The 12,386-nt window shown below is 28.8% G+C and overlaps 1 protein-coding gene across 1 annotated transcript; it reads right to left on the minus strand.

Annotated features, from left to right (window-relative positions):
* Nucleotides 1-3,080: 3,080 nt before the first annotated feature.
* On the minus strand, nt 3,081-9,995 carry LOC114175027 (accumulation-associated protein-like). The gene is made up of 3 exons (XM_028059785.1): nt 9,861-9,995; nt 9,556-9,583; nt 3,081-3,472 (listed from the first exon to the last, which is right to left on the minus strand). The coding sequence occupies exons 1-3, from the start codon at nt 9,993-9,995 to the stop codon at nt 3,081-3,083; spliced, it is 555 nt and encodes a 184-aa protein (XP_027915586.1).
* Between the last annotated feature and the right edge of the window lie 2,391 nt (nt 9,996-12,386).

The following is a 12,386-nucleotide window of genomic DNA, read 5'->3' on the forward strand; positions in this document are numbered from 1 at the left end:
AAATGCAACCATCAAAGACCAAGAAACAAGCAAAAAATGGTAGAAAGAAAAGGAAAAAAACAAACTCAAAAGCGGATGGTATGAATCCAAGCAACATGATCAAGTTCGACATGCAACTCATCATATGCAAAATATGCTTTTTGATGTTTATTATCCGATGGATACAATACCTTTCTCGACACTAAAGCCTCCTTCAACATAGTTATGATGACCCCTTTTAGTTCAATCTCTTTGTGATTTTGACAAAAAAAAAGATGAGAAGAAAAGAACTGCAGAAAAGCAAAGAGTTACTGGTAACACAACTTTTAGCTTTCGGTCTTTAAGTTTTGGTAGCTGACTTGGGAATTGAGGTCGATCTGGAAATCCAGTTGACTTGGGAATTGAGATTGATATGGAAATCTAGGCATACCAAATTGACCTGGGGATCCAAGATGATCTGGCAATTGATAGGCCATGGTTGGTTGAATTTCAATTAGCTATAGATATCCTTAAGTGAAGAGAAAATGTGCATGTATTCCAAAGAAGAGGGGTTGCCTTGTATAGACAATGAACATGACGATTTTCCATTTCCTTTTCAAAGTCGGCATTCTCTTAGGTAAATAACATGTTTTCTATTTATGTGGTTACTATTACTACAACATTTTTTATTTTAGGCAACACTAAACTTGACTAAGGGTTTTAAACTGATATATATGTAAACACACTGTAAGCAATAGTTCTATATGCGCGACTTAGAGACTATCAAACGGTTTTTCAAATGTTGATACCTTATGCTATAGTTATTCAAATGTTGTCTTTAAAATGTGTGGTTACCAAATAAATTAGTTTTTAAATTAGTCTCTAATTAATTAGTAACCAATTTAGTAACCAATTATAATTTTTTATTCATAATAATTACTATTTTAATAATAAATAATTTTTAATTTTATAAATTGGTGTCTAAATTGATCATTATACTAACTAATAATTGTTTATCATTAAAATTGATTATTATTTAATAATTTTCTTGTAGTTATTTATTATTATTATTTACTACAATTGCCAGTTGGGAAAGTCAATCCAAGTTTAAATTTTATCAAGTAACCAGTAATTCAAAGTTAATTTTTCACCCAAGGCAGCAGACTATAAAAGCCCACCAAATTTCTGAGACATAAATTCAACAATTTTTATTTTAAATTATTTTTTATAAGTTAATTTATGAAGGTACTGTTTTTCTTTTGTTGCAGGTGCTGAAAGAATTGAAATGTAATTATTTGAAATAAAAGGGAGTTTAATTCCGTGCGGGCATTGGGTTTAATTAAGCTTGTGGCTCTCGTCTTAACCGTGAATGTTAATTAATGATTGGTTCCGGAGATTCGCTTCAAAGATATCGTATCCTTTCGGACCCTACCGACAACTCAATTCCTACTCAACTTGCTTGACAATGAAAGCTTTTAATCTGATGCACGTTGTACACGGGAGGAACTAATTCTTTCGATGCCTCATCTTCATGCCGTTATATTAAGTTAAATTAAAGATATTTACTTTAAATATTTAGTCATAACGTACATTAATACTAAGTTGATGATCGTCGATCCTTTAATTTCATGTCATTAAAGAATTTTAAAGATTATTTAACACAAATGAGTATTGATTTCATATTGTGACAATCATTATTTTTTACTCTGATAAACTTCCTACTAAGTTTTTCTCATGTTTTCATATAATTTATTCATTATAGTTAAGAATCTTTGATGAAAGACTTGATATAATGTGATACATGAAAGATAATACTCACTTTTGGAAGAATGTTACCCTTATATTTAATTTCTTAGTTTCTTGTATTGATTGATAATGGAAAGAATGAACCAAGTGAGAGAATGTTGAAGATTTCTCAAATATGCGATATGTGGGATAATATATACTTTGTAATCTAATATAATTGACAACCATTTATTATAGTGATTACTTTGTCATGTCATGTTGTGATGGATAAAGATTTCTGTAAATTTCACTGGTGGTATGTGCTTTGGATAATCAAATCTATGCTCTCATATCGTATACTGTATCATCTAAGTTTAGAAAATGAAGATTTAAAACGAAAAAAACACATTAAAATATAATAGCCGAAGATTAATCCTTAATATTTTCCGCATTAATTTTACTGATCGATCATTGAAGTATACTAAGTAGACCTGATTGACGAGGTTGATCACGAGAGAATTGAGGTTAGTTTGGAATTCCAAGTGATCAAACATGCTAACCACCCGGAAATTCAGACTTATTTGGGATTTCAGATAAACCAGACGTAATGACAGGAAAATCAGGCTGATTTTATATATAGACAAGGAACATTTTGCCAATTCTTTAGTCGGCAATCTCTCAGTCGAAATAACACGTTTTTATTTATTTATTTATTTATGTGATTACTATGTTTTTGACAATAAATGGAGATTCGAACTCCAATTCCAACTCAACTTGCTTGACAATGAAAGCTTTAAATCTTATGCACGTTGTACACGGGAGAAACTAATTCTTTCGATGCCTCATCTTCATGCCTTTAAATATAAATATATATATATATATATATATATATATATATATATATGTATATATAATTAGTTGTACATAATATTTTGTTAAAAAAAAGTTGATTCATTTAATTTTGTACTAGTAGTTGTTGTTTTACGAAGTTACGGTATTAACTACTATCATATGATAAAATATATTCATTCAGTTGTAATGGGTCTATGGACTCTAGACACATGCACTTCATAAAGTAACGCAGAACTGCAACGAAAATACACATATTCAAAGGTGAAAAGGATATGGAACACTGAAACCAAAAGAAAACAAACAACATACAAGTTACATAATTCATGTGATGATTATGTAAATCACTTATTGAAGTTCAGAGAAAGCATGCGGCGGAATTCCAAAATAGAATGTTTGCTAAAGGTGGTGGAGACAGGGATGGGATGTAAAGTGGTGGGACTTGGTGGGAGATGAGATTCATATGGAAATCGAGGGTGACCAAACTAGTATTGGACTTTAGGCTAATATGGAAATTAAGGATGACTAAACTGATATGGAAATTGAGGCTAATATGGAAATCCTGGTGTACCAGAGTTATCAGGTTCACCAGGCTGACCTGGAAATTCAGGTTGATTTGGGAATCCAGGTGTAGCAGGATTATCAGGTTCACCAGGCTGACTTGAAAATTGAGGTTGATTTGAAAATCCTGACGTAGCAGGGTTATCAGGTTCACCAGGCTGACCTGGAAATTCAGGTTGATTTGGGAATCCTGGCGTAGCAGAATTACCAGGTTCACCGGGCTGATCTGAAAATTGAGGTTGATATGAAAATCCTGGCGTAACAGGGTTACTAGGTTCACCAGGCTGACTTGGAAATTCAGGTTGATTTGGAAATCTTGGTGTAGCAGGGTTACCAGGTTCACCAGGCTGACCTGAAAATTCAGATTGATTTGGGAATCCTGGCATAGCAGGATTACCAGGTTCACCAGGCTAACATAGAAATTGAGGTCGATCTGGAAATCCTGGCGTAGCACCAGGTTCACCAGGCTGACTTGAAAATTCAAGCTAATATGGAAATTGAGAGGACATGGCTAGTTGAATTTCAGTTAGTAAGAGATTGACTAAATGAAGAGCAAATGCGCATGTATTTCAAAGAAGAGTGGTTTGCCTTTTGTAGACAATCAACATGACCACTTTGCAATTTCTTTTTCTAAGTTGACATTCTCATATTTAAATAACATGTTTTTTTATTTATGTGATTACTATGTTGTTGGCAATGAAGATTCAAAACTAAAATATTGTGTCCCACCCTTTTTTCCAATGACCAATTCAACAATTATTACTTATTATTTTGGTTTACTAGATTTGCTAGTCCTGAGGGAAGTCATTCTAAGTTTAAATTTTATCATCAAGTAATTAATAATTAAAAAGTTAATATTTATTTTACACTTCTCTCGAGGCAGCAGAATATACAAGGCGCGCCAAATTTTGAGACATATAAATTCAACAATTTCTATTAATTTTTTTTTGTAAGTTAATTCATGAACATATGTTTTTTCTTTTTTGCAGGTGTTGTAATGATTGAAATGTTGTATTTATTTGAAATGAAAGAAAAAGTAAAGAATGGAGTTTAATTCTTATGGGCATTGGGATTAATTAAGCTTGTGCCTCTTATTTATTTGTCTCGGGAAGATTCGCTCCAAAATATCTTATCCTTTCGTACGCTCTCGACAAGCCGTGGATACCAAAAAGGAAAGCTTTAAATCTTATATATGCTGTAGGGATGTGACCTAGGACGAGGAGTAGGGATGGCAACGGGGCGGGGCGGGGACGGGTTTCGCTATCTCATATTCATCTCCGCATAAAAAATTCATCCCCATCCCCATACCCAAACCCAACGGGTATCAAACTTTTTTCCCATCCCCATCCCCATCGGGTAACGGGTATAATCTCGTACCCATACCCGTACCCGTGTTCTAACTACTTTAATATTAATTTTTATAAAAGAAAAAAAATTACGGTAAAGAAAACATAATATTATGAAATAGTAATATTATGAGGATTTTCTTCGATGCCAAATACCTTAAAATAAATTATAATTGTTTACATTTTATATTAGAATACCAAATAAAATTTCATGTGAACCAAAACATTTATTAAATTTGCAAACTACAACATTGATGAACTTAGTTGATAAAATTAAAAAATATTTCAAAAAAATATAAAAGGAAAACAAATATTCAAATTAAAATATATTTTAAATGTTTGTTTACTTCAATTTTTTAAATTCTAATGAATCTCTTTTTTATACACTAATAAAAGTTATAATATATCACTTGATCAAAATGACACAAAGAACAAATAATAAACATAATAATAAAAGGAAAACAAATATTCAAATTAAAATATATTTTAAATGTTTGTTTACTTCAATTTTTTAAATTATAATGAATCTCTTTTTTATACACTAATAAAATTTATAATACATCACTTGATCAAAATGACACAAAGAACAAATAATAAACATAATAATAAAATTTTGACATAAATTTTGTATCTTTTGAACTTCAATATATGTTGGATAGTGACAAAAAAATATTCATAGCAATTACATTAAATTTTTATATTGTAGTAAATAAAAGTTATTTATACAATTAAAGTGAAAAAAATTACAGTATGATTAATAGTGAGTTATAAAATAACAAATAATTAGATAGAATATATCGAAATATTATTCTACATGATGAAAATAAACAATAAATAAAAATATTAAAAAACTAACAAATGTGTGTTTTAGAAATAATTTGAGAGATTATCGAAAGAAATCGTACAAAGAAAATCAAATGTATAATTAAGGTATGATAAGATGAAAAATACCTTAGAGAACTAATTATTAAATTATGTTTGAAGTGGTTAAAATTAAATAGAAATATCATTAGTGACCAAAAAATTTGTCATTAAATTACAAATAAATTAGTAATTAAATTGGTCACTAAATTAAGTACCGATTCGATCATTGAATCGGTCACTAATTTAGTCATTGATTCAGACAATAAATCAACTACTACCACCAATGACGAAAAATCAGTCACCATTTCATGTTTTTCTTGTAGTGAATTATCATATACTATTCCTAAATATCATTATATATATATATATATATATATATATATATATAATTTTAACCACTTCAAACAGAATTTAAAGTGAAAAAATTACATTATGATTAATAATGAGTTATAAAACAAAAAATAATTAGATAGAATATATCGAAATATTATTCTACATGATGAAAATAAAAACAATAAATAAAAATATTAAAAAACTAACAAATGTGTGTTTTAGAAATAATTTGAGAGACTATCGAAAAAAAAACAAATCAAATGCATAACTAAGGTATGATAAGACGAAAAATATCTTAGAGAATTAAGAAAACTTTTCAAATATCAACATATATACTTAATGGTTGAAAAATAACGAAAATTATTTTAATGAAAAAAAGAGTTCTTCAAATTAAACAAAAATTAATAATAATAATAAGTAAATAATTTTTTTATATTACCCTAAATTGAGAGTATAAACATTCTCATGTGAAAGAAAAATTTATAATAAATAAAATATTAAAAAATAATATAAATATTCAAATGTGAGGCATAATTTTTTTTAATTAACATACATCATTTTAACATAATTACATAAAGGTTATGATAAGATAAAAAAATATATTGGAGATGAGAATGAGTTTCATGACAAATGAAATAATTAAAAGAAATAAAAAATAGAAAATATATATATATATATATATATATATATATATATATATATATATATATATATATAGGGGTTACTTGATTAATTGTGAATATTTTAATAATTTAAACGAGAATGGAGATATGGCGGGGACGGGTATTATGGCGGGTATATGTACATCCCCATACCCATCCCCATACCCAACTGAAAAAGTCGGGGATTCCCCATACCCGTACCCATACCCAGTCAATGCGGGGATTCCCCGTTAAAACAGGGACGGGTTCGGACAATACCCACGGAGACGGGTTTATTTGCCATCTCTAACGAGGAGTTATTAGGTTCTTAATCATATGACAGTAGATTGAAATGCATTTATGGTTTCCTAATCCAAGCTTGCCATCTTCTCTTCTTCCAAAATATATAGATTCGTCCGTTTATTTAATATAATAACACACTTAAGATATTGCTCTAAAAATAATTTCAATTATTTTATTAATTATATAATACAAGATTTGAATAATCAAGCAATTTTTTACTTTCTCGATAAATGATTTATTAAATTCAAAATAAATCATATACCAATCGGCTCATCTTACTATTAAAATTTTAATTTTTTAACGTCAGTTAAAAATATTCCATAACCGTTATTATTTTTATTTTTGTCAAATATTTACCGACATAAAATTTGGTGTCATAAAAATATAATAATGTTGATTTATTATAACTGCCAATAAAATTATTAGAATGAATTTTAATCATTTCTATATTTATTTTAAAAATTTATCATCAAATATTTAATAACGGTTGTAACCACTGGCAAACCATAATCTTTTATTAGAAAAATCTCATTTTTAGTGGCAATTGGTATTGTCAGCAAAATCATAACTTTAAAAAATCTTTTCAATATTTAGTGGTAGTTCTAATTACTACTAAATCATTATCTTTTAAAAGTAAAAATAAATGTATGTGAATGAACCTAAATTATTTATTGATGAACACTACACCTAAAAGATAGTTTATTTAAATAGTTGGATTTTATCCATATATACACAAAGAAGAAAGAGCAAGGGAGTGAACTTCCTCGTCCTTTCTTAATTTATCCTTCTATAATTAAAAGCATAAAACATGAAACTCTTTTAAAATGCATAATGGGTGACCTCGTAATGGTTGGTCCACAACAAGTCTAGTTCTTGGTGAAGGATAAGGGTGACTTTGGTGGTTTCAAAATTAAAGTTGTGAGTCAAGTTTATGTGCGTGTATGTGGTGAAAGTGAATATTTGAGAGGGAAATAGTGTGAAATTTGAGATGGTCACTTTGGGTAACTTAAAAAATATGATAGCATAAAAATAAATAAAATTGTAACCGATTTTGTGACTGTTATTTTATGGTTGAAAAACCAGTCATGAAATCAATCACTCATTTAAGAAAAATATATTTGGTCAATGATTCAATCATTAATAGTCATTGTCATTTTCGGTCACGAAAATTAATCACTACTTCCCATTTTTTTTCTTGGAGGGGTAAAACTTAATTTTTCTATATTAAATAATCAATTACAACGTATGGTGATCAAGTAACTTGTATCAATGTTTGAATGTGCTTATGTTACTAAAGTTTTTCTTATTTAATTATGTTTTGGATATTTCCATAGATGTTGTTACATGTGTTATGCATTATAACTTAGAAATTTATTTTCAAGACATTCTAAAACATCATAAGGTCTAAATCATAGTCTATAGAGAAAACATCAAATGCACAAATACCGAATATAATAAAAGCTTTAAAATATTTTTAAGATTGACTAGCTCCAACATTTGATGATCACTTGAGCTTTCTTGTTGCTACAATAATAAAAGTACAAAAATAATTTACTATTTATAGGAAAAGATATAAGATGGAATAAAAATTACAAATATACAATTGTATAATTTATTTTAAATGATATGATATATTTTGTTAAACATAGCTAATTTAAAAAACAAACGTAACTATAGATTTGCAGCATCCAATCTTGTGATTGGTCCTTATCTCTTATATTCAAGAAGAACATGCACTACAAAAAAGTAGATATTTGTAACGGTTAAAATTACATGTTTTAACGGTTAAAAACCGTCACATATGAAATTTCTAAAAGTTTAAATGATTGTTAAAATTATACATAAAATACAGTTTGTAACAAAAAAAATTAATCGGCGGTATTGCTGTCAAGAAAAAAAAATTACTAACAATTAAAAATCGTTACAAAATGTATTTTTATTTTATCATATTTTATCATATTTTGACAGTTAAAAACCGTCACAAAATATATCATATGTTAACAATTAAAAGTTGTCACAAAATATATCATATTTTAACAATTAAAAATAGCCACAGAATATATTATATTTTAATAGTTAACAATTACAAGAAACATGTTTAAAATATTTTTAAAATTATAAAAATATTTATTAATTGTTTTTCATTCATGTGATAACCAATATTATAATTATCTATTTTATTCAAAATTATTCTTTATTGATTTATATATTACAAAAAAATATTCTACTTTCCAGATATACTCTTTATTATGCACTTAGATGATAATCAACAAAATTAAGATCATTGGTCTTATACTCTACACTTAGATGACAATTAACAAAATGAAGATCACTGATCTTATACTCTGCACTTAGATGATAATGAATAAATGCAGACCATTGATCCTTTTGGATACCATAAGAAACGTTGTCAATTAATTGTTCTATTGATGAAGAAATATCATAAACACCGTTAAAAAAAAATTCAAATGCAAATTGAAAAGCAAATCTATGTACATTTATACTCACTAGGATCATCAAAATGTACTCTATCTCTAGTAGAGAATATGCAGTAGAAACGACCAGCAAGAAAATAAAAGATCAATGTAAGCAACAATACCCAATTTCTGGAGAGCATTGTATATTCCCTCAGCTTCATATGTATACCTATTAGGCCCAATAGATGATACGGCCCATTAAGGCCCAATTTGCTTCACCTCAGAAAGAGGTTACAAGATACAACTATTAAGTGAAATATTTGCATGCCCACAAATCTTGTCAGTACGATTACGCTTTCACAGTAAATATTCACAAGATATTTCGTGTATCTGGTAAGTTATCAGATTGTCATTGTTATTACGGTATTACAGTAAGTTATTATTTCACTAATATTAGTTATTATGTTATCTGTTTTATCACACGGGTTAATGCCTAAATACATGGTATCAGAATGTATATAAGATATTCATGGTAACTGAACTGATCTTTGTAAGTACCGGAGGATGAGATAGCTTTCTGAAAGATCTGCATTGGACAGACAGCAGTTTAGAATAGAAATATCCAATGAATGCATCCTACAACTCACAAGAAATGTTTGGAACATTAATCAGTTTTAATTTTTGAATTATTATTATTATCACGATAAGGAAAACATTTAAAAAATATATTAAAAGACCATGTTTTAGAAGAGCTTTGACAAACCATATTAGAGAGAATAATCATCCAATCCTGAACCACACTACCTGCATCATATTGCAAATCCCTTGAATTTCTAGTTCACTGAGTTTAGGAAGGTCGTTACCTTATAAAACTGAGCCAAAACAAGATGATGTCTATTTTGATCATCTCCTTGTTCTATCTCATCCAAATCATCATCATCGTCCTCTTCATTTAGTGGAAGTTCATCATCATCCTCCTCAACCAATTCCCACTTCATTCTGAGCCATGAGACATGCTTGCTGGCACTTCTAATAATTAATAAAGGAAAAAGAATCGGAGCTTAGTAAGATATAAGAGTAGTGCACTATTGTGACCAAAAAATAAAAGAATTTCAAGTTGGAGTAACAATGCAGAGCTTAAAAGTAATAGAGTAAGACTACTAAAGCTGAGAGGTTGGATCAGAAAATGAGAAACAGAACTAAAGGATTTGCTTTGGCTTACATGGTTTTCTACAAAAACAAACAACATTTGAACATAGAAGAGCACAACGATGCTTAGCTTTCTTCTCATTGCAAAAAGTGGACCTCACAAATAAACTATGAGAAGAATAAATGGTTAGAAGCTGACTCCTATCATATACTACACTGCCACTAAAATTGATAAACCATTAACTAACTTCTCAATTTAGGTAGCTACACATCATGACACAATCTTTAATTATCAGTCATTAAAGCAAGAACTACTTCGGTTGACCCCATTTGATTGCACATCTTCACTTGACCAAACCTACTTTTGTAAAATCATGGTACAGGCCGGTGTTGCTGTACTACTATTTTATCACGTAATGCTTTCTACTCTTTTGCTAACAGTAATCCCAGGGAGTAATGGTTTCACAATATGACACATACCAAATCTGTCGCATGAATATCTCAGCATGCATTCTAAAATCTAAATACTAGTTATACAACAAATCTGTTGGATTAATATCTTGACATGCACTCCAAAATTTAAATACTAGTCTTCTAACTAAATCTTTACAAAAAAAAAAAAAGGATTTGCTGCCCGGTATGAGGGAAAGAATCTGTCCACTTTGATCATTTTCAGAAGAGAAACACACTGTATATTTGTGAGTCGAGTAGATTTTAATAGAGTTATAGTTTTAACACGTTTTACATTAAATATGCCAAGTACTGTAAAGCTACACATAAACAACACGTGAACCAAAGCTAGCTTGACTATTGGAACAATGTGAATGTAATAGTTTGACAAAATCGTGTTCAGGCTAAGGTGACAAAATTTTGCAGGGCAGAATGAGGTATTGAAGATTAGAGTTTTATAAACTACAATGATATTTTGTTGTTTTGCAATGAATACGAAAGAAAATATAAAGTATGCAGCTCAGCCAAAGTCATTGACGTTTAGCCATGGAAGTATAAAAGACAAGACAACATATTTTTATTGGGGTTGAGCCACATGAGAAAACCTTCTTTGCAAAAAAATTTAAAGTACCAATCCATGAGACTGAGCAACCAAGAAAACCCTTCCAAAAAGGAAAGGTCAAGTGATAAGCACTAAGACAAGGGGATGAGCTGAGAAGGTAACCCACTTATGAAGTTGGGCTAAACACTACCCAAAAATTCCTATAAATAAAATTCTCAGATCTTCATTCTAGACATTGAGTGGAGAGTTACAAATAAAGGTCTGTAAGACACGAGAGAGATGTTCTTATTGAAAAATCTATGTTTAGATGTTGTTGGAATTGTATTGCATTACTCTCTAAGTAGTTGAACTCTCTCGTGTCCAGATTTGATGTATTCAATTTTGATTCTATATATTTTTACTTTTTAGGTATTTATCTATGTTTTCATTCAATTGTTTGTAATTTGATTTATACTTAATGGTGAATTAACAACGCATCTTATATTATTGGTTTGGATTGAATTGGAAGACTAATCTCTCAAACTGAGGTCCTATCAAACTATTATACCATTGATAAGTCCTTAAAAACAATGTAGCTACACCCCTCAGAGAGTCTACTTTATTCGTGGTTTTAGTCAACTTATACAACATAAAGTTGAAGGAAGAAAATTTTGGATGACGAGATTTATTTGGATTACAAGTAATTGATCGTTCGTATTGATTTTAAAGATCACACTTGAATTTAGAATATATAAATATAAACATTAAAAATAGACAAGATTAGTGTCACTAAGTTCACGCCAATTTTATTTGTTTAAAATTTTCTTTTTATATTTATCGATACTAATTTAAATAAATTAGTTTAGTTTAGTGTCTGTTAGTTAAATCAATGCTGATTTTATTTATTTTTAATATTTTTTATAGTTAGTGTATATGTTAACATTAATAAATATAATATTAATTTAATATTTTTTTATAATATTTGAAAGCTAAATTAATCTTTTCTCATTTTTTTATTAATTTACTATTATTTTTCAATAATTAAATTATTGTATCAATTTTAGGGTGTTAGGAAAATAATAGATTGAATAAGGATCCTTTAATCAACAACCAAACATATATATCCTAGTAATAATTTTCAAATTCCTTTTTGGTAAGGAAAGGCTGAGATGTTGATCAAGTATTATATTTCGGAAAATATTAGTTTGGAAAGGACAAGATGGAGAGACATATAAATCAAGGCTATAAA

Source organism: Vigna unguiculata, chromosome 3 (genome assembly GCF_004118075.2).
Source record: "Vigna unguiculata cultivar IT97K-499-35 chromosome 3, ASM411807v1, whole genome shotgun sequence".
Classification (NCBI taxonomy): Eukaryota; Viridiplantae; Streptophyta; class Magnoliopsida; order Fabales; family Fabaceae; genus Vigna; species Vigna unguiculata.